Here is an 18743-nt window from a genome sequence, read left to right on the forward strand (position 1 = left end):
AGACACAATCAATCAGACTACACTGGCAAGAAGCCAGCAACCCCCTCAGAGTCTTGACTCGTACATGCAGTTTGCATTGGGAAGATCCAATCATCGTTATTCGCGGTCCCATCCACTTCAACCGCGGATGCGGCGGAACCTCCAGCAGCCATCATGCATTGTCAAAAGGCTGCCTCGATTCACAACCACAGCAACAAGAGATCACTTCTGCAAATTACAAATCATAGGATTCACGAAAGAAGATTGATTGTATTGTAGAAACGCCATTGATTGTACAGAGATCCGGCTTTACCGACGTGATGTTACCCATAACCCGAAACTTCATCCCATAAGCTGCTCTGAAAGGACATCAATAATTTCGCCAGTTTACTCGCTTGGTTGCGGCGCTTCCTCGAGCTTTTCAGTAGAGGTACCCTTAGGAGACTCAGTCGACTCAGTCACTTCAGTCGCTTCGTTGGCGTCGTTTGCTTCGGTCGCCTCAGCCGTCTCAGTCATCTCAGCCGTCTCAGTCGCCTCAGCTTCCTTGTCTTCGGCTCCCTCTTCTTCGGCAAGCCCCAAGATGAACTCCCATTCCTCGGGTCTCACAGATGACACACTCAGCCGGGACTGCTTCAGCATTTCAAGGTTCGCCAGCGGCTTTCCAGGAGCCATGTTTTCCTTAAGCTGACTCAGAGGCACGAGGTTCTTGAATTTCCGCCGGAACTCCACACGGACCGCTTCCCACTTGGGTTTCTCGCGCTTCGACTTGGCGTCGTAGTAGGGGTGGGCAGGGTCAAAGGCCGATTCTGAAGTTACATCAACGTCAGCCAACCATCTGGTACCTGGGCTAGAGCTTCTCACCATCGACAAAATGTTCTTCCACAATCTCCATGACGCCGGCGACTCCGGGTACTCTGCAATTGGAATGATAGAAGAAGGCCTGGTCACCCTTCTTCATGGCCCGCATGTGTCTCTGCGCTGTTCAGAAAGTAAGTTACTGATACCTGTGCCAAAGCTCTCGCTCACTACTCACCAGACGGGTTCCGTACACCTGTTGAAGTGTTAGCATTGAGACAGGAAGATTGGTCATCAGCAAGGCAGACTTACCATCCCAGGCCTCTGGCTCCGTGCGGTCGCGAAGATCATCGATAGAAAACTTGACATCAACACCCTTCTCCATACGGCTCTCAGGCTCAGCCTTCATCAACCAGTACGAGGGTCCCGAAGTCGCCTTGACTGGGGTAGGCAACTTGGCCGAGCTGGTAGACTTGGCCGAGACAGCAGACTTGACTTCTGGCGATTCTGTTTTGGTTTGTTTGGGGGTCGACCTGGTGGTGCCATTCCGTGACGGCGTCGGCGTCGGCTTAGGCGAGGACTTCCTAGGCCTACCCCGGCCAAAAGTGCCGTCCGATTTGGGTGTCTTGGGCTTGGAGGGAGTGGAGACTGCTGCAAGTTAGTTGGCGGCTCACTATTGACAGACTAACGTTGTGTTTGCCATCGACTCGTCTTTAGGCTGGGCAGTGACAAATCGTAGAAAGCAGGATTGCGCGCAGAAAGCACTGACCAGAGTTGGGGTCTTTGCGAGGCCGGCCGCGACCTCTTTTGGGGCCATCCGGGCGCTTGGGAGTCGAACCCTCGGGGTACTTCCGGGGGCGACCTCTCTTTCGTTTTTCGCCGTCGGCTGGCGTATCTGGCGCAACCTGCACGTAAGAAGATAATGTGTTAGTTTTGATGATGGGGAATGGTTTGGAGAAGCAGAGGGCATTTCATTGGCGGGCGACGCGCACGAATAAAAGGCACGGGCCGCCCCTCATCGCGTTCCTGATCGCGTTGGAGCTTGAATTGTGCGGTGGGAAGGGATGAATGGATGGAGTACGTACTCTCTTGGCAGCTGGAGCACTCTCTTCGGCGATGGACGCGCTCTCCGACTTCCGCTTACGCTGGGGAGGCATGGTGTGCTGTCCAGAGAACAGAGAGGAAATGTGGGCGAAGAAAGCCAGGACAGTTGATTGAGGAAAGAGAAAGAAAGATCTGTGGAAGAGAGACCCCAAAGATGAGCGAGGTCAATTGTATGAAGAAAACTAAACCATTACGGTCAAACAAAACACAGATGGCAGAAGGAGGAAGCAAAGACGGGGGAGTGGAGGCGACTTGGGGGAGGGAGGAGGAGGAGGAAGAGCAGGTATAGGACCGAGACAGAGGCGATCGCCGTGACACGGAAACTCAGACGCGTCTAAACACACCTCCGGGAGGGAAAGCCAGCGCCGCGCGGGCGGGCGGGCGGGCGTACTATGTAAGTTTAGTTACTGTACGGAATAACTACTAGGTACTGTACCTACAGCATTCACCGCCCGCTCCTTATCCCGGACCAAGCAAACAAGCAAACAAGCAAACAAACTTCCCTTCTGGCGCGCAACTCCACCGTTCACTAACTTACTCCAGAGTATAGTTACTTAGGTAGTTACCATCCAATTTCATAATTTGGTAGAAGTGCTGCAGTATCTGACCTAGATACATCACCTGAGTCATTCATGATAGACAAATAGACAATAGTCGAAAGCTCCTGGTGGTTCTTGAATGCTCAAGGTCGATTCTTTTACTGCATGTAATGTACAACCATGCCGATAAGGAGCGCGACATATACTTCGAGCACAAGTCCAGTGCCTACATTGTACGCAGTTTGATGCAGCCTACTCTGATTCACAACACTTACATACTGACTGTAGGACGACTTTTGCTTGGGTATAACCTCCAATAACAAATCATAGCGTTGCACCTGCTAGCGCGCCATCAATGGGATCCGGCACATGGTGGCTCAGTTTCGGGACTACGTCTTTTTCCAAACCCCATTCCCAATCACAGAACACAACTTCCATCGAGAATCATGTATGGAGGAGATATCTAGATATATTTTGAGGCTGAGAATAGAACACTTATAGAAGGGATGCAATTTCCCGCATACTTACATGCCACAGCACCTCATCGAGGCGGGAACACTTGATTTGGGCTGCCGTCCACAGTGCCCAGCATCGGATCCCCGCCGGAGAACTCGTCAACTACCAATCCCAGATAAGACACGACCTGGACACGATCTGGGCATCGATGGGGTCATTGGAGCTAAGACTTAGCAAGATAAGCGTGATAAGCTCATCCCAGGCTACAACTTGCACAAAGTATGGGGTCTATGGCTTCTATATTGTCAGCCTGACTGCACTTGACCGTGTTACCAGAGGTCAATCTCATGTGAGTGAGTGCAGCCATGAGCTCTACTGCTACATCCACAACTGATCTATGCGGCGACAGTTTGTTCGGTCCTGTCATTCGACCAGGTTGTCGCGGAGGCTTTGACTTCACTGCTCTATTCGAGGCAGCTATCTTGACTATCGGCCCTGCTGCGTGTTTCCTACTTTTATCACCGTTCAGAATCTTCCAGCTTTACAAACAATCTCCTAAAGTTATTTCTTCTAGTCTACGTCTCCCAATCTTAGTATGTGGACCCCCAGATGCTTATCTGAGCAGGTTGAGGACTAACCAAGCCTTGAACCCGACTAGTCTCTCGCTGCTATCTTAGCAGCCATACAAATTCCCCTTCTCGCACTTGTCGCAACCGAGCATGCTCCCCAAAAGCATACGTCCCTCGCGGGTGCCATTCTTGAACTTCTGGCTGCCCTTGTCCTCGTGGCTGTTGTTGATCTGGAGCATGTCCGTTCCATCCGGCCGTCATTCCTAGTCACTGCCTACCTGTTCACAACCCTGTTATTCGATATTGCCCGTGTACGCACCTCATGGTTGTCATCTGGCAGCCGCTCATATTCTGCCTGTCTTTCAGCATCCCTCGCCATCAAGCTAGTCTTACTGGTACTGGAGAATATCGATAAGCGGAAATGGCTAATACCAAGCGAGAAAGCCAAGTCTGGAGAAAGCGTAAGCGGACCGTTCAGTCGAGGCCTATTCACATGGCTAAACAGGCTCTTGCGAAATGGCTACTCGATCATACTCACAGGCGATGCGCTGCCCACCATCCACGAAAGACTCCAGTCTCGTGATCTGTCCTCCCGATTTGCCGAGTCCTGGGCAAGCTGCAACCAGAGTCGCAAGAATGCTTTGTTCCTGGCTGTTATTAGATGCCTGCGATGGGAAATAGTGGGAATCGCGTTCCCCCGTCTTTGTGTAGTGGGTTTCAGCATTGCACAGCCATTTCTGGTGGGAAAAATTGTGACCGTTCTGGAGCGAACCGACTCTCTCGCTCGGGACATGGCCTACGGTCTAATTGGAGCTACCGCGATTGTCTTCGTTGGGGTTGCTGTGAGTCTCTCAAATATGGCCGGGCATTCAGCGTATCTCGTGAAGCGAATGGTTCGTTAATCCAGTTCACTAGGTGTTCACCGCGAGCTACCAGCATCTAGGGTACCGCGCTACAACTATGCTACGAGGTGGCCTCATGGCTTTGACTTATGAACACATGATGAATCTTCCACTGGGCACCACAGACGAATCCAGTGCCATGTCACTTATGGGGACCGACATCGAGATGCTTGCCGAATACTTCCTGTCTACAGTATGCGAGACATGGGCTAATGTCCTACAGCTGGGCCTGGCCACTTGGCTCCTGCAAACCCAAGTAGGTGCTGTCTGTATTGCTCCTTTCGTAGTGGTAATACGTAAGCCTTTCCATCCGAATCACACGTGTTTCGTACAAGATATGACTGATCGTTCGCATTAGTCTTCACGGCAGCGTCGTTCGGCATGGGAAATGCTGTCACTGCCAGGCAAAAGACATGGCTGCAGGCTACAGAGAAGCGCGTGAACTTTACCTCCGCTATTCTAGGATCTATCCGGAACGCGAAGTTCCTTGGTTTGTCCGAGATTATGGGAACCATGATTGATGCTTTGCGTGAGGAAGAACTCACTATCTCGAAGAGATTCCGCCGGATTCAGACAATCCGTGTATGCATGGGTATGTGTCTTCTCAGAGCGCTATAACTAAAACTGACACAAAATGACCCAGTAAACCTTCCATCGATCGTTGGTCAACTTGCAACATTTGCAGCGTATGGTATAGTAGCTGCAGTAAATGGATCCGGGGGATTCCACGTCTCGCAAGCCATCACATCACTTTCGTTGGTTAACTTACTGGTCAATCCGCTCCAGCAACTTCTGCTGGCGATCCCGGATACATTTGCATCGATCGGATGTTTGCATAGAATACAGGACTTCCTCAGGCAACCGAGTCGCGTTGGTGAGTGTTCTTGACGTTCTCCGTTCAATTCCCAAGGTTAATCCAAAGCTTATGTGCTTTTCACAGAGAAGAGGAAGTTAGCTCGGCTGCTATCAAGTCCAGCAACTTCGTCCCGAAGTCGATCTGGTATTGAGCTCTCTGCTCTCTCTTCCCCCATCACTGGCTCTCTTTCAAAGCAGGCCACGATGGATATCTCCCTGGAAAATGTCCGTTTTGGATGGAAGTCCTCACCACTGGACAAATCTGGTGTTACCCTGATCCTCGAGCAATCTGACAGAGGAAATCTCGTCACGATTGTCGGTCCCGTCGGCAGTGGGAAGTCCACCTTTCTGAAAGGCCTTGCCGGTGAGACGCCTGTACTGGATGGAAAGCTCGTTATCAGCCATACGGACATAGCATTCTGCGAGCAAATGCCATGGCTTGCCAATGCATCAATTCGGGATAACATTGTGGGCGACAGCGGATCATCGTCGTTTGACGAAAGATGGTATCACACAATCTTGAAAGCATGTGCGCTCAACCTGGATATTGGGAGAATGCCAGCAGAAGACCGGACGCTTGTAGGCAGCAAGGGGGCGAAACTGAGCGGAGGGCAAAGGCAAAGAATTGTTCGTTATCAAACTGCCTGATAAGGACTCGAACATAAGCCCATTACTAACATCGACAGGCCATCGCACGAGCTCTCTATTCTCGCAAACGTATCGCTTGTTTCGATGACGTTTTCAGTGGTCTTGACAATGTGACTTCCCAGCAGGTGTTCACTAATGTCTTTGGTCCGGACGGTCTGCTACGTCAGCTGGGCTGTACCGTTTTCCTGGCTACCCACAACAGTAAGAATCTTCGTCGAATGACGGCCTTACGTTTCCAAATGTGGAGTGTCTGCTGATTTGAATACAGCTCAGCACCTACCGCAATCCGACTTTATCATTGTGCTGGGCAATGATGGTGAAGTTCTTGAGCAGGGCACTTATTCCCAGCTTCGAAGTCACATGGGAGGTTACATTAACAAGCTTGATCTGAGCACAGGGCAGCTAGGTGACCTAGGAGCGGCTTATACTGTTCAATCACAGTCTGAACTCACGACGACCACTGCAGACACTGGAAACGCCTCGGATTCCTGTGATGGCGATCGACAGACAACCGACACTTCTGTGTACAAGTTTTACTTCTCTAGTCTGGGTTGGCTGAGAGTAGCCACCTTTGTGTCTTTGTTGACTGTCAATTCAGCCGTTGGCGGATTCCTCTGTGAGTCCTCCCCTCTCTTACTTACGATATTCTAGCTGTCATAGAACGCTCACGTCTGAATAGACATTTGGGTGGAACGTTGGTCGAGTAGCAACGACAGTGCCTCAGGCTCGCGTTCAGGATACTGGCTGGGAATATATGCGGCATTGGCCGCGGTCGAAGCAGGCTCCCTTGCGCTTGCTATATTGTGTGTTCAACCCTCCTTCGTCTCTATATTATGTGCTGACAGTAGATGCAACTGTTCAGCTGGACATGGGTCATCATTGTCCCAGCTGCCTCGAAACACCTTCATTCCACTGTGCTCCGCGCTTGCATGAGGTGAGTTATGATTTCATACATTGGGCGAGACTACTGTGACTGAGAACTAACCCCCTCAAGTGCTCCCTTATCTTACTTATCAAATGTCGAAACTGGAGCTCTTGTAACTCGCTTCAGCCAAGACATGCGTCTAGTAGACATGATTCTGCCCCGTGGGTTCATCTCTTTAGGATTCCGTAAGTATACAATTCATGAACAAGATGGAGCGACTTTTATATTGACATCTTTGAACTCAGAACTCTTCAGTGCCCTCGCTCAAGGCGCCATTACCATCGCTTCCTTGCCTTATATCGCTGCGGCTCTGCCATTCCTCATCGCGCTGCTGGGCCTGCTTCAACGATTCTATCTTCGCACTTCTCGCCAACTGAGATTGTTAGAGTGAGTCTCAGCTGTTCTGTCTTCATTTTCCTTCCTGAAGCATTGGCTTCCTGGATGCCTTGATCCCATCGTACTGATTCACTGTAGAATCGAGCTCAAGAGCCCCTTATACACTCACTTCCTCGAGTCTCTCTCTGGAGTGACCACCATCCGCGCCTTCTCATGGACGCCCGTGGCCGTGTCTAGGATGCTTGCTATGCTTGACACCGCCCAAAAACCTTATTATCTTCTCCTGTGCATACAACGCTGGCTCTCACTGGTGCTGAATCTTATAGTAGCTGCTCTAACAGTCATCATGGTCGGAATAGCCGTCGGCGTTCGTGATCATGTCAACCCAGGTCTGCTAGGTATTGCTCTCGTGTTGATGGTCGAGCTAGGCCAAGTTCTATCGGAAGTGATCCAGAATTGGACGCTGCTCGAAACATCGCTGGGTGCGATTGCTCGGATCAAGTCGTTTTCCGAAGACACCCCCACTGAAGAAGATCCGACTCTCGAGGCCCATGAGCCACCCGTGGGTTGGCCCAGCTGTGGTCAAATTGAGTTTGCTGATACGAGCATTGCGTATGACACCTCCGGGTCAGCAGCCGCTGTGCTGAGCGACATCCGCCTTCAATTCCGTGGTGGGGAGAAGATTGGGCTATGTGGTAGGACTGGAAGGTCAGTTGCAGTGTTTCCGAGCATCATCTCGAATTCATTCAGACGTTAGCTGACCGCGAATTACTACACTCCAGCGGCAAAAGCAGCCTCGCACTTTCTCTACTTCGCCTCAACGAGGTTGTGTCTGGCCAAATTCTGATTGACGGACAAGACATCTCCCTCATCTCCCGATCTTCGATACGCCATCGCATCAGCAGTCTCAGTCAAGAGCCCTTCCTATTTCCAGGGACCATCCGGCAGAATGCGGACCCGTTGAACGCTGCTACGGACGCGGACATTGTTGATGCTTTGCGCTCCGTTGGAGTGTGGGATGCACTGGCGGCGCATCACAAAAGCCACAGCCATGACGAAGAGGTTCTTGGAGTCAAACTAGACGACAGCATCTTGTCAGAAGGCCAGAAGCAGCTGTTCTGTCTGGCACGGGCTCTGTTGAAGAAGAGCAAGATTCTGATCCTCGATGAACCGACGAGCAGGTATATTCCTTGTTGACTCATCTCTGTCGTTCGGCTTTCTCAAACGCTGACCCACTTCTTGCATTCAGTTTGGACAAGGAGACCGATGCTCGAGTGCAGAAGCTCATCCGCGAGTTGTTTCAAGACTGCACGGTGATCATGGTCGCTCATCGGATTCATACTCTACTCGACTTTGACCAGGTCGTGGTGTTGGACAGCGGACGGGTTGTCGAAGTGGGACATCCACGCGGACTAGCCCGTAGACCTGATGGGGCTTTCGCTAAACTGTTAGCGTTTGAGGTCTGAAGTCGAGTGCTTCGATGGGTTGATGACCTCCGAGCAAGTGACTAGGCAGGTAGATTTGCGCGTCTTCAGGTTAAGGGACTATGTATAAAGGTTATCGGAGGAATTCTGAGAACTTCCGGGTGTAATTCCATCATGAATAGGTAGGTCCCAGTGCCAACTGCTACATACTATATCAAGTAAAGAGAGAGTGCGTTGCCCGGCCAGTGTCCAGACTCCACGGATAATCAGTCCCATGGTTCTTGTTGATCGATAAGCCCCTCCCTGCCTGAGCGGGACTAGCGCCAAAGTCAGCCATCAGCCATCAGCTCCCCCAAGAATGAGCTCATCCCCCACCAATGACTGTGTTCTGCCCCAGAAGCGGTGGCAGATTGCGTGATCGATCGAGGGGGGTTGGGCCCGGGGGGTTCCCTCCAGTTCCAACCTGGAGGGGCAGTCACCACTGGCAGGCTCCAGGCGGGGCTCTGCTCTAGCACTGAGGGGGAAACGAGAGAGTGTCCGAATTCGGGGATGTTGTCCACGGCACCCGCAACTATTTAGCCTCTCTTTCATCCTTCTTCACCCCCTCTGTTCCCCTCGTACCTACCTTCTCACCACTCCCATCCGCATCCTCTCTCCCTCCATAAATCCTTACCTTCTACTGTACCATACCATTCACAATGGCTCAGGATCGTGCTCCTCCGTAAGTTGACCCCATTGCTTACCTCAACCTTCACAAGCTCGAGGTTGGTTTGTATAGATCACGGCAATTCTGACCGGCTCTTCTCAAATAGTCTCCGTCTCGGCTCTGAGGCCCCTAACTTCGAGGCTGACTCCTCCAACGGCCCCATCACCTTCCACGACTTCATCGGCGACAGCTGGACTGTTCTCTTCTCCCACCCCGTGAGTGATCGGAGTTCGAACTATATTGCTAGGGCACCCGTGACTAACCGATGCGGCCGCTGGAATAGGATGACTTCACCCCCATCTGTACCACCGAGCTTGGTGCCTTTGCTAAGCTCGAGCCCGAGTTCACTGCTCGCGGTGTCAAGCTGATCGGTCTGAGTGCCAACGGCACCGAGTCCCACCACGCCTGGATCAAGGACATCGACGAGGTCACCGGCTCCAACCTCAAGTTCCCCATCATCTCCGACCCCGAGCGCAAGGTCGCCTACCTGTACGACATGGTCGACTACCAGGACACCACCAATGTCGACTCCAAGGGTATGTATCTGGTTCTTCTGGGTTTCAATCTGGCTGCACATCCGCTAACGGAACCCCAGGCATGGCTCTCACCATCCGCTCCGTCTTCATCATTGACCCCAAGAAGAAGATCCGTCTCATCATGACCTACCCCGCTTCCACCGGCCGTAACACTGCCGAGGTTCTCCGTGTCATCGATGCTCTCCAGACCACTGACAAGCACGGCGTCACCTGCCCCATCAACTGGACTCCTGGCGATGACGTTGTCATCCCTCCCCCCGTCTCCACCGAGGAGGCCCAGAAGAAGTTCGGCGACATTCGCATTGTCAAGCCGTGAGTACCCTTTGATGCTCGGCTAGTGACTTCTTGATTTTACTAACTTGGGACCAAAGTTACCTTCGTTTCACCAACCTGAAGCAGTAAATCAAAAATGTCTAGCTCAGCCAAAGATAGGCAGGAGGTTTGCAGTGATGCAGTTCGACTACAGGACTGGTGCTGAGAAAAGGGAGACAGATCTGATACGAAAGTTATGAAAAAAATATGAGATAATATTTTATACCCGATGATTCCAGCCGAGGTAGCGAGAAGTAGTTCGAGCCGGTTGCAGGCAGTTGATCTCGATGTATGCAGGAACCCAGCTTGACCAGTAGTATCTGCTGGAGTCTGTGGTGTTCCTGCAGGCTGTATAGTAGGTTCCTGGGACGAGCTGCCAGTCCCCGCACACAGTCGGAAGGGAGGATTGGAGCCATGGTTGGCCGTCTGGGTCCCTCCGGGTGGCGATAACAACATCAGATCGTTGCTATGTCATCCTGCATCGCTCACTTCGCCTTCTACGGGGGGAAGAGGGCCTGGTTCCGGGAAGTCAAAAGCAGTGGACTATCCATCAAATGTTGCCTTTCTCTCGAGGGTCCATTATTGACCAGGCGCAAGGGACACTTGATCTGATGAAGTTTTTTACACCAATTCCACTAATTGTTGGCTTAGCTATCTTCGCTCTCAATCTTAGACAGGCTTAGCTTTCTGTGGGGCACGATCCGGGAAACATGTAGCGCAGCATTTTAAGCTACGACTTTTGGTTACATTAAATCTCGACTAAAGCACGCCTACCTAAGGTACCAAAGCTCGCCCAGGCAGATGGTACCACCACTGCCAATCATAAAAAACAAGCGGAAGAGCTACTGGCTAAATTCTTCCTTCCCTACCAAACGACATTGAGAAAAAGGATACCGGCCGCAAAAAGCAGTGGTGGAGATGCCTGCCGTCACCATCGACGAAGTAGAGCGACAACTGATCAAAGAAAAGTCATGGTTGGCCTGGCCCGTGGTCAAACATAGGGTTCTTGACCTGTTCCAGGCGTCCCTGGAAGAGGGCACGCTACCAAGTCAGTGAAGACATGCAAGAATCATACCATTTAAACAGCCGAACAAAGAGGACTACACCATTGCGAAAGCCTGAAATGAAGATCCCCAATGACTCCTTCCGACAAGAACTGGTGCGCAAAGTTGGCAAATATCTGGCCAGCAAGAACATAGCCAAGGGGAGGCACAATATCGAGAAGCTCTAGCCAAGGAACATAAGGAGTCAGGTATATACATTCTTTTTCCGCAGCTCCTTGTTTAATACATTTCAACCACTAACACCCCCCACAGAAGCCAAGGGTCAGAATAAGGGTTCTTAGAGAGAAGAAGAAAGGTCTTTCAAATTGATCCAAGGGAGTGGGAATAGAACGATGTCCTGGGTTTGCATCGGCTGCCAACCGCTGAGCTGAGTCGCATTGGATGACAGGTGGCTGCGTGGTAGTGGACTGACGATGAGTGTGTGTTGAGGGGGTGGGAAACCGAAGACCCAGTCATGCGAACTGTGTAGATGACATTTGTGATGATGATAAGATGAAACTACACAACCAAGTATATACGGAGTACTCCGTAGTAAAAGAGCAATTGACTTTACATGCCCGTGGACGGTCTTGTACGTGCCTGGACCGTAGTTTGTTGGACAGACCAGACCGCCTTCCTTCCTGGAATCAATCCTTCTCCTCCTTTTCCTTTTCCTTCTCCTTTCCCTTTTTTCCCCACCCGACTTTTTTTGCTCAGAGGGTCGCTTCTCGCACTCTCAATCCTTCTTATTCTTCGTTTTTGTGCTGAGACGGTTGTGTTGACTATCGCAGCATTGGTAAATACCTTCACAAGTATTGTCTATTTCATTGATAAGGAAACGACTGAATTATCTGGTGCCGTTCTCCTCCGCAGCGGGGACAAGTACCAAGTAGTCACCGATAACTGTCCCCTCCCCCCCCCCCCCCCTGATCATCCCTCCTCCGGTCGCACTGCCCCCCCCAGTCCCATTTAGACGTCGAAGATCACCCGACCGCTTTCCCACCACCGACGTTGCTGTCAAAATCTCTTTCTAGGTCTGTGCTGCTGTGGCACGCAAGGGTGGCGTCTAACCCTCTTTTACGACTGTGATGATCCTCGATCGCCTCGACCCTTTCCCTTCCTCTCGTTCAACGCCATATCCCCGGAAAAGCAATTCCTGACTCTGGGTACCGCAAGCGGGCGGCACTTTCTCCTACGATACGCGCAAAGACTTACGATAGCGACAAAGTTCTACCGAGCGGTCTCCTCGATTACAAGGCGCTCACCCATCATCTTTCCTGCGGGTTGAAGGTAGACAGACCTCGGGAATATCCTCAATATGATGTCCCGAAGCCAGTCGAGCCTGGGCTTCTTGGATACAGGCAGAGACGACCCATCGGCGACGGGGATCTCGCCTCGACTTCAGCAAGCCCAACAGCAGTCGCAATCCTCCAACTCCGGTCCGATCAACCTGTCAGGCCTGGTATGCAATGTCCGTCGGACCACCGGCCGGGAGCCGCACCCTCTCGTGGGCGCAACGACGACCATCTTGGGCGATAAGCTATACGTGTTCGGAGGCCGGGTGCTCTCCAAGAGTCGTCCGCAGTTGACGTCGGACATATACGAGCTGGACTTGATCCGGCGTCACTGGACCAAGATCGAGGCGACCGGCGACATTCCCCGCCCGCGGTATTTTCACAGTGTTTGTGCCTTGGGAGACCATAAACTCGTGTGCTATGGCGGTATGTCGCCTGCCCTAAATGTTTCCAAGGACCCTGCTGCCGTGAGCGGGGGAGCGGGGGGTCAGGACGCTCAACCGGAAGTCGTGGTCATGTCAGACATCCACATCTTTGACGTGCCCACTCGCACATGGACCCGCGTGCCAGCCATCGATTCCCCCCAAGGTCGCTATGCGCACTGTGCGACAATACTGCCCTCCAGCGCCCATTTTACCTCAGCCACCGCACCTCTTTCGGCTATACACCATAACCCGGCGTCTTCGAACCCGCACCAGGGCACGATCGGAGTGGATATTGATGGATTTGGGGGTGCCGAGATGGTCGTGGTCGGAGGACAAGATAGCTCCAATCATTACATTGAGCAGATCAGTGTCTTCAACCTGCGGAGTTTGAAGTGGATGAGCACCAGCACGCTTGGCCGCAGCTGTGGTGCCTACCGCAGCGTGGTTGCTCCCCTACTGGGTATGAGTGTCTCCGAGATTGGCTCTGCGGCGGAGGATCGAGATGCACAGGAGCCCATTGAGGACTCCCAGGTCGAGGGTTGCCCAATGCTTATCTACTCTAATTACAACTTCCTGGATGTCAAGTTGGAGCTTCAAGTACGCTTGCCTGACGGTCGCTTGGTCGAGAAACCCATGCAAAGTCAGGCTTCGCCCCCGGGGTTGAGGTTCCCCAATGGAGGCGTCATCAACGGTCATTTCGTTGTCAGTGGTACCTATTTGACTTCCTCGAAGCAGGAATATGCTCTTTGGGCACTGGACTTGAAGACTCTCACTTGGGGTCGAATCGATGCTGGCGGCTCGGTCTTCGGTCAGGGTAGTTGGAACCGCGGAGTTCTATGGTCGAGAAGAAATACCTTTGTTATTTTGGGCCACCGAAAACGCAGCTTGGTGGAAGATTATAACCACCGGCGTATCAACTTTTCACACGTGTGCATGGTAGAATTGGAGGCTTTCGGTCTCTACAACAATGCGTGCCGGACTGCACCCACCTCGGGCTATGTCTCCTACAGCGCGCCATCTGTCCCGGCTTCTCTCCAGTCGAAGCTCACCAAACTGACCTCTGGTGGACGACCGTTCTCTGCGGCCTCGGACGAACTAGGTCGTCTCGCCCACTCGCTACCTGAAATGGCCGATATGGAGCTCCAAGCCGTGGGAGGGGAACGCATCCCCGTCAACTCGCGCATCCTGACGCGCAGATGGGGTCCCTACTTTATTCAACTACTCCGCGACTCCTGCGATGGGGGAGTCTCTGACTCTGCTACTCTTCGTCCTGCGGTTGCCATGTATCCCAGCCGCAACTCAAGCATTACCATCACCCCCTCGATCGGCCAGAACAGCAACTATTCCAACGCCAGCACGCTTGTCAGTAACCGCTCCGTCACCTCTAAATCGTTGCTAGCGAACCTCGAGATACCCTCTGCGCATTCTCTATCGCCTACCGCTCGTCCCCGTGTACTCTACCTACCTCACACCTACCTCACCCTCCAGGTCCTTGTCTACTATTTCTACACGTCCTCCCTGCCCGCTGTGGGCTCCTCTCTCTGCACCCCCCAGATTCTTTGCTCCCTCCTCCAACTTGCCCGCCCTTATCAGGTCGACGGCCTCCTTGAAGTCACGGTCGAACGCCTCCACCAAATGCTCGACGGTCGCAATGCTGCGGCTGTCTTTAACGCGGCCGCCATGGCCGCGGGAGGAGGCCGTGGGACCGGGTTCGCCAGCGGGCTTGGTGGCACCTTGGAAACCCTGAACGGCGCTCACGCGGCCGCCACCGCGGCCGCGCAAGACCCTTCTGCCCTGACCACCACGACCACCAACACGACCGCCACCACACAACCCTCCTCAGCGGCCCAAAGCCACCTCACCTCCGACTCGTCCGACACGGAACACGGCACCACCGCGTCGGCCACCCTCTCGACGGCCAGCAGCGTCAGCGGCGTCGGGGCCTCCTCCACCTCGCGCGGCATCCCCCTCCGCATTAACACCAACATCTTCAGCCGCCGCCAGCGCCACAGCGACCGCGAGCGCGCGCGTGAGCGCGAACGCGAGCGGGAACGCGAACGGGAGGTGGAGCTCGAGCGCGAACGGGACCGCGAGGACTCCATCAGCAACGCCAGCACCGCCACCTCGGCCTCGGCCTCGACGAACACCAGCTTCGACCAGTCCGACTCGGAGTACGGCGGCGGCGGCGAATCCGCCGGCCGCGCCCGCTCCTCGTCGCATCACCGCCGCAACACAGACGCCGAGCTCCGGCCCGAGCGCGAGATCTGGACCGGCGACCTCAGCAGCGTCATCGGCCTGCAGAAGCGGGGTCTCCGCGGGCTGATGGAGGGCCGCCGGCTGCGGGAGCGCACGGCCAATCCCACGCCCAACGGCGGCAGTAACGGGGTGAAACCGGGTAGTGCGGCGGTGAGCTTGAATGGCAATGGAAATGGAGTGGAGTAGTAGGGAGCCTGCAGCTTTTGGGGGTGTACGGTTTCCTATTTGTCTGAAGATCTTCAGTCTGAGAAAGCGTGAGCGCGAGACAAGGAGAAAGTGTGTGCGATTTTCATATTCGAGTATATATTGTATCTAATTTCACTTGGATGGGATATGTTATTTTGGGGGACCAGGAAGGAAGGAAAGTTGGTAGGGTAGGTAGTAGTTAATGATGAACGATGCATGACAATCTTCTTCTGGATTCCCGCTTGTTTTGGTTTTTGTGTTTTCTGTTTTGGGGGAGGGGAGTGGATGGCATTTATTGACTCTTGATTGAGTAGCCGAGGATTGAATCTCATAATGAGCCCGGTGGGTTGATTTCAGTCGCATGGATACACTGTGAAGATGTACAGTTTCTACTGAGTAAGGTAGTATTGGGTGGAGATTGGGTGGAGATGCCCAATTGCAGTGCCCTGGTCGATTTTCCGGAAATGGTTGGTGCACTGCCTCAGGAATCAACTATGGCTACTACTATAAGGTAACTTAGGTGCTGAAATTGGAAGGCACCCCGGTTTTGTTAGAGTCCAAGTTTGTTAGAGTCCAAATATCACCCACGAATCGTCTTCCATTCTACGCCGTAACATACAACTGCAGAAACACAGAATTGAAGATGGAAAGAAAAGAAAGAAGAATCTCGTTCATGAAAAACATAGATAAGAAGTTCTTAACCCCTCGGATGGACATTACTTCGTGCACTCGACAGCACCCACGCCTTCCAGAATAACCACTGGTCCTGACGTACGCTGACGCCCGTATCGCCCAGATCCTCGGGAGTGTAGGTGCGCAATTGCTCCAGGGTCGCGCGGTCGAAGGAGCGGCGCGTGCTGCCGCGCGGCGCGAACGACAGGGAATCCACGTTCAGGACGGCGTCGCGCGAGGGGGAATGGGGCGTGGGCTGCACGACGATGGCGAGTGTCGTCGGCGTGTGGGAGCCACCGGCACCGTTGCCGTTGCCGTTGGTTGCGGTGGGTGCATGGTTGTGATTGTGGTGGCCGTGGGCGTCGAAGTGGTTCGTGTAGTCGATCTCCCGGAGATCGAGGCGCTCGAGGTGGTCCATCTCGTCGTGGAGCAGCACGAGGATGTCGCGCCAGCGTCCGCCCGGGCGGAGGTAGATGCCGGAGAGCCGAAGATCTCGCAACGGTCGCCGATGGCGGCGGATGAGAGCCATCAGCTCGTCTGAGCCCAGGCGCCAGCCTTGGATGCTCAGCGTGCGGAGTCGCTTCCATTGCAGACGATGGAAGATGTGTTCGAGCGGCAGGGCGATCGGTGCATGGGCCGGAAAGCCTAGGTGGATCGCGGTGAGGTTTTTGGCGGCCAGAAAAAAATCATAGAAGACATTGGATAAGGAGTCCATGCGCGTGGACAGATCCAAAGTAGAAGAAAAGGTGATGTCTAGGCTCGTCAATCGAGCCCCCAGTGCGGCGAGACTGGTTGATGGGGCTTGTAACAGTTTCGCAGTCGCCTCTGGGCTGATCTGTGGGCCGACGAATCGAACAGCGTCACAATTCGAATCCAAGAGGGCGATGCTCAAATTGGTGACGGCTCTGGTGCACGCTGGCTCCCAGTCCAATCGCGTTGTTCCTCCCAATGAGTGTTCGTGAATCCAATCCAGAATTTGCTCATCCGCCTCATCCTGCAATCGCAGCAACTTGACCTGCTGCAGGGATGTGAATGCTCCGATCGCGCGGCGCAGATATAACAAATCGTGACTCGCCTCGACGATACGTTTCTGCTCGTGAAGGCGACGTCGGTGAGTCGACGAGAGAGGAGAATCGTCAGTATCAACCGTCTCTAGAACATCGGGCCAACCTAGACGGTTATCAGCTTTTCCTGGCACTCAAAGATGACGGGTCTTCGGAGACGGTACCGCTTCCTTGGTAGAAGGGTCGCACCATGTACGTGAAATTTCGAACATGGCAGGCTAGCTGCATGCTCAAAAGTTCCTCTAGCCTCCGGAATCCATCCGACGAGAACCGCAGCACAAAGCGAGGGAATTTCTGCGGTGTGCCGATGCGCATGAACCTTCGGCAGACGAGTCGGAACCGGTCCAACTCAGACTTCTCACCGTATACATGGGGGGATCGGGCATTCAGTGGAGGCGAGGAACCATGCGAAGTCGTGGGGGAGGCTTCGAGGGAGGAATATTCGAAGCCCAGAAGAAACGAAAGGATGTCCTGAATGAGTTCGTCCGCCAAGTCGTCGAAATGCCGCGGTTGGTCCATGTTTGTCGCACAGCGAAGCAGCAGCGTGTTCGGCTGCCTGGGCCACTCGCACCAACATGGAATCCCAAGTCAGGTCTGGAGTGTAGGTCGCAAATCAAGGGGCACTGAGTTGTCGGATATGCAACGAAATTAAGGAGATGTAAAGGGGGGCGATGTTCGTTTTAAAAGAGCAAAGAAAACGTCGCAGATAAAATAAGCAAAAAGAACGAGGAAGACGGATGACAGCAGCGAAAATCAAATGTTTGGGAGAGAAAAAGAAATAAGGATGAAAAATCCCTGAAGAAGAAAAAACAAGAGAGTGACGAAAAGGAAGGACGAAAGTGATACATCCCCTCTTCTAGTTGGAGGCACACAGACACAGACACACAATCTTCTTCTCTGTCATCTGCAAAAGATGACGGCGGGCAACAGCCAGCGCGCGTGCAGCAGCAGCAGCAGCAGGTTGAACGTGTCTGACCAGAAATTGACAGCGTCCCACCGCAAGCTCATTTCCTCCAGCGCACCGGGTGGTCATTATCGCATTCAGGGCCTGCAGAAGCCCCGGGCGGGATCAGACGACTCGATGATGGCCGACCGGGGGGACGTATACCGGAGTCACATGATCAAACGAGTATGCGGTTATCCAGCGCGAACCTGCAGGAAAGCTGGTCGAGGAGGAGAAGGATTGGCAGAGAAGGGACGACGGAAGGGAGTATAATGATGCGACAGCAAGAGTCAAATACGTGCAGACGCCCAGCTGCAAGGGAACCCCGCTTGGAGTTAATCGCAATTCATGGCGGCCTGTCGTTGCAAGCCTTCATCGTCCCTGCGGCTTGACCACGTCGCGGAAGATTATAGATAGACCAGGGGGGGGAGGGGGGTTTGATATGGTGGAGAAAGGGGGAATGAGATATGGATGGTTGAGGGTTGCTTGTTCATGATGCACAGGTGAAGAAAAGTAGTGGATCTCGAGGTTGAGAGATTGGCCAACAGTGGCATTGCCCATTCGGGTCGACTCTTTGCAGTAGCTTCATCGCGTGGGTTGTCAACCTAGTCGACTCTTTGCAGTAGTTGGTGAAGAAGGAAGAGGGGAAAAAAGGATCACCGGCACTTAAGCAGCACTTAAAACGCCGTAGTCCAGTAGTCCCCGAGCCCAGGCGCAAGCCCAAACACTGCAATGATCCGCTGGTTGGTTGTCGCTGTCTCGTTTCCTTCGGT

General features: G+C 53.2%; 5 protein-coding genes across 5 annotated transcripts; 3 read left to right on the top strand and 2 right to left on the bottom strand.

Annotated features, from left to right (window-relative positions):
• Window positions 1–237: 237 nt before the first annotated feature.
• Window positions 238–2197, bottom strand: BO66DRAFT_388223 (DUF55-domain-containing protein). Its single transcript, XM_025646504.1, has 6 exons — window positions 1860–2197; window positions 1544–1679; window positions 1087–1422; window positions 1013–1030; window positions 841–957; window positions 238–785 (listed from the first exon to the last, which is right to left on the bottom strand). Exons 1-6 carry the CDS (start codon window positions 1929–1931, stop codon window positions 367–369), a joined length of 1098 nt encoding a protein of 365 aa, XP_025507975.1. The 5' UTR covers window positions 1932–2197; the 3' UTR covers window positions 238–366.
• A 975-nt stretch (window positions 2198–3172) lies between these two features.
• BO66DRAFT_340835 (multidrug resistance-associated protein) lies at window positions 3173–8800 on the top strand. Its single transcript, XM_025644417.1, has 15 exons — window positions 3173–3466; window positions 3532–4284; window positions 4358–4640; window positions 4703–4936; window positions 4988–5218; window positions 5285–5826; window positions 5886–6048; window positions 6116–6463; window positions 6527–6650; window positions 6710–6781; window positions 6842–6957; window positions 7018–7159; window positions 7247–7816; window positions 7891–8289; window positions 8358–8800. Exons 1-15 carry the CDS (start codon window positions 3239–3241, stop codon window positions 8572–8574), a joined length of 4422 nt encoding a protein of 1473 aa, XP_025507976.1. The 5' UTR covers window positions 3173–3238; the 3' UTR covers window positions 8575–8800.
• A 430-nt stretch (window positions 8801–9230) lies between these two features.
• Window positions 9231–10176, top strand: BO66DRAFT_434540 (peroxiredoxin; the record flags this gene model as incomplete). Its single annotated transcript, XM_025650782.1, has 5 exons — window positions 9231–9253; window positions 9345–9453; window positions 9522–9774; window positions 9834–10086; window positions 10146–10176. 5 exons carry the CDS (start codon window positions 9231–9233, stop codon window positions 10174–10176), a joined length of 669 nt encoding a protein of 222 aa, XP_025507977.1.
• Window positions 10177–12079: 1903 nt separating this feature from the next.
• On the top strand, window positions 12080–15533 carry BO66DRAFT_388228 (putative regulatory protein Ral2). The gene has a single exon (XM_025646505.1). It carries the CDS (start codon window positions 12451–12453, stop codon window positions 15289–15291), a length of 2841 nt encoding a protein of 946 aa, XP_025507978.1. The 5' UTR covers window positions 12080–12450; the 3' UTR covers window positions 15292–15533.
• Window positions 15534–15988: 455 nt separating this feature from the next.
• BO66DRAFT_408090 (F-box domain protein) lies at window positions 15989–17546 on the bottom strand (the record flags this gene model as incomplete). Its single annotated transcript, XM_025649096.1, has 2 exons — window positions 15989–17133; window positions 17192–17546. The coding sequence occupies 2 exons, from the start codon at window positions 17544–17546 to the stop codon at window positions 15989–15991; spliced, it is 1500 nt and encodes a 499-aa protein (XP_025507979.1).
• Window positions 17547–18743: the final 1197 nt, after the last annotated feature.

This window comes from Aspergillus aculeatinus (genome assembly GCF_003184765.1).
Source record: "Aspergillus aculeatinus CBS 121060 unplaced genomic scaffold BO66scaffold_4, whole genome shotgun sequence".
NCBI lineage: Eukaryota > Fungi > Ascomycota > Eurotiomycetes > Eurotiales > Aspergillaceae > Aspergillus > Aspergillus aculeatinus.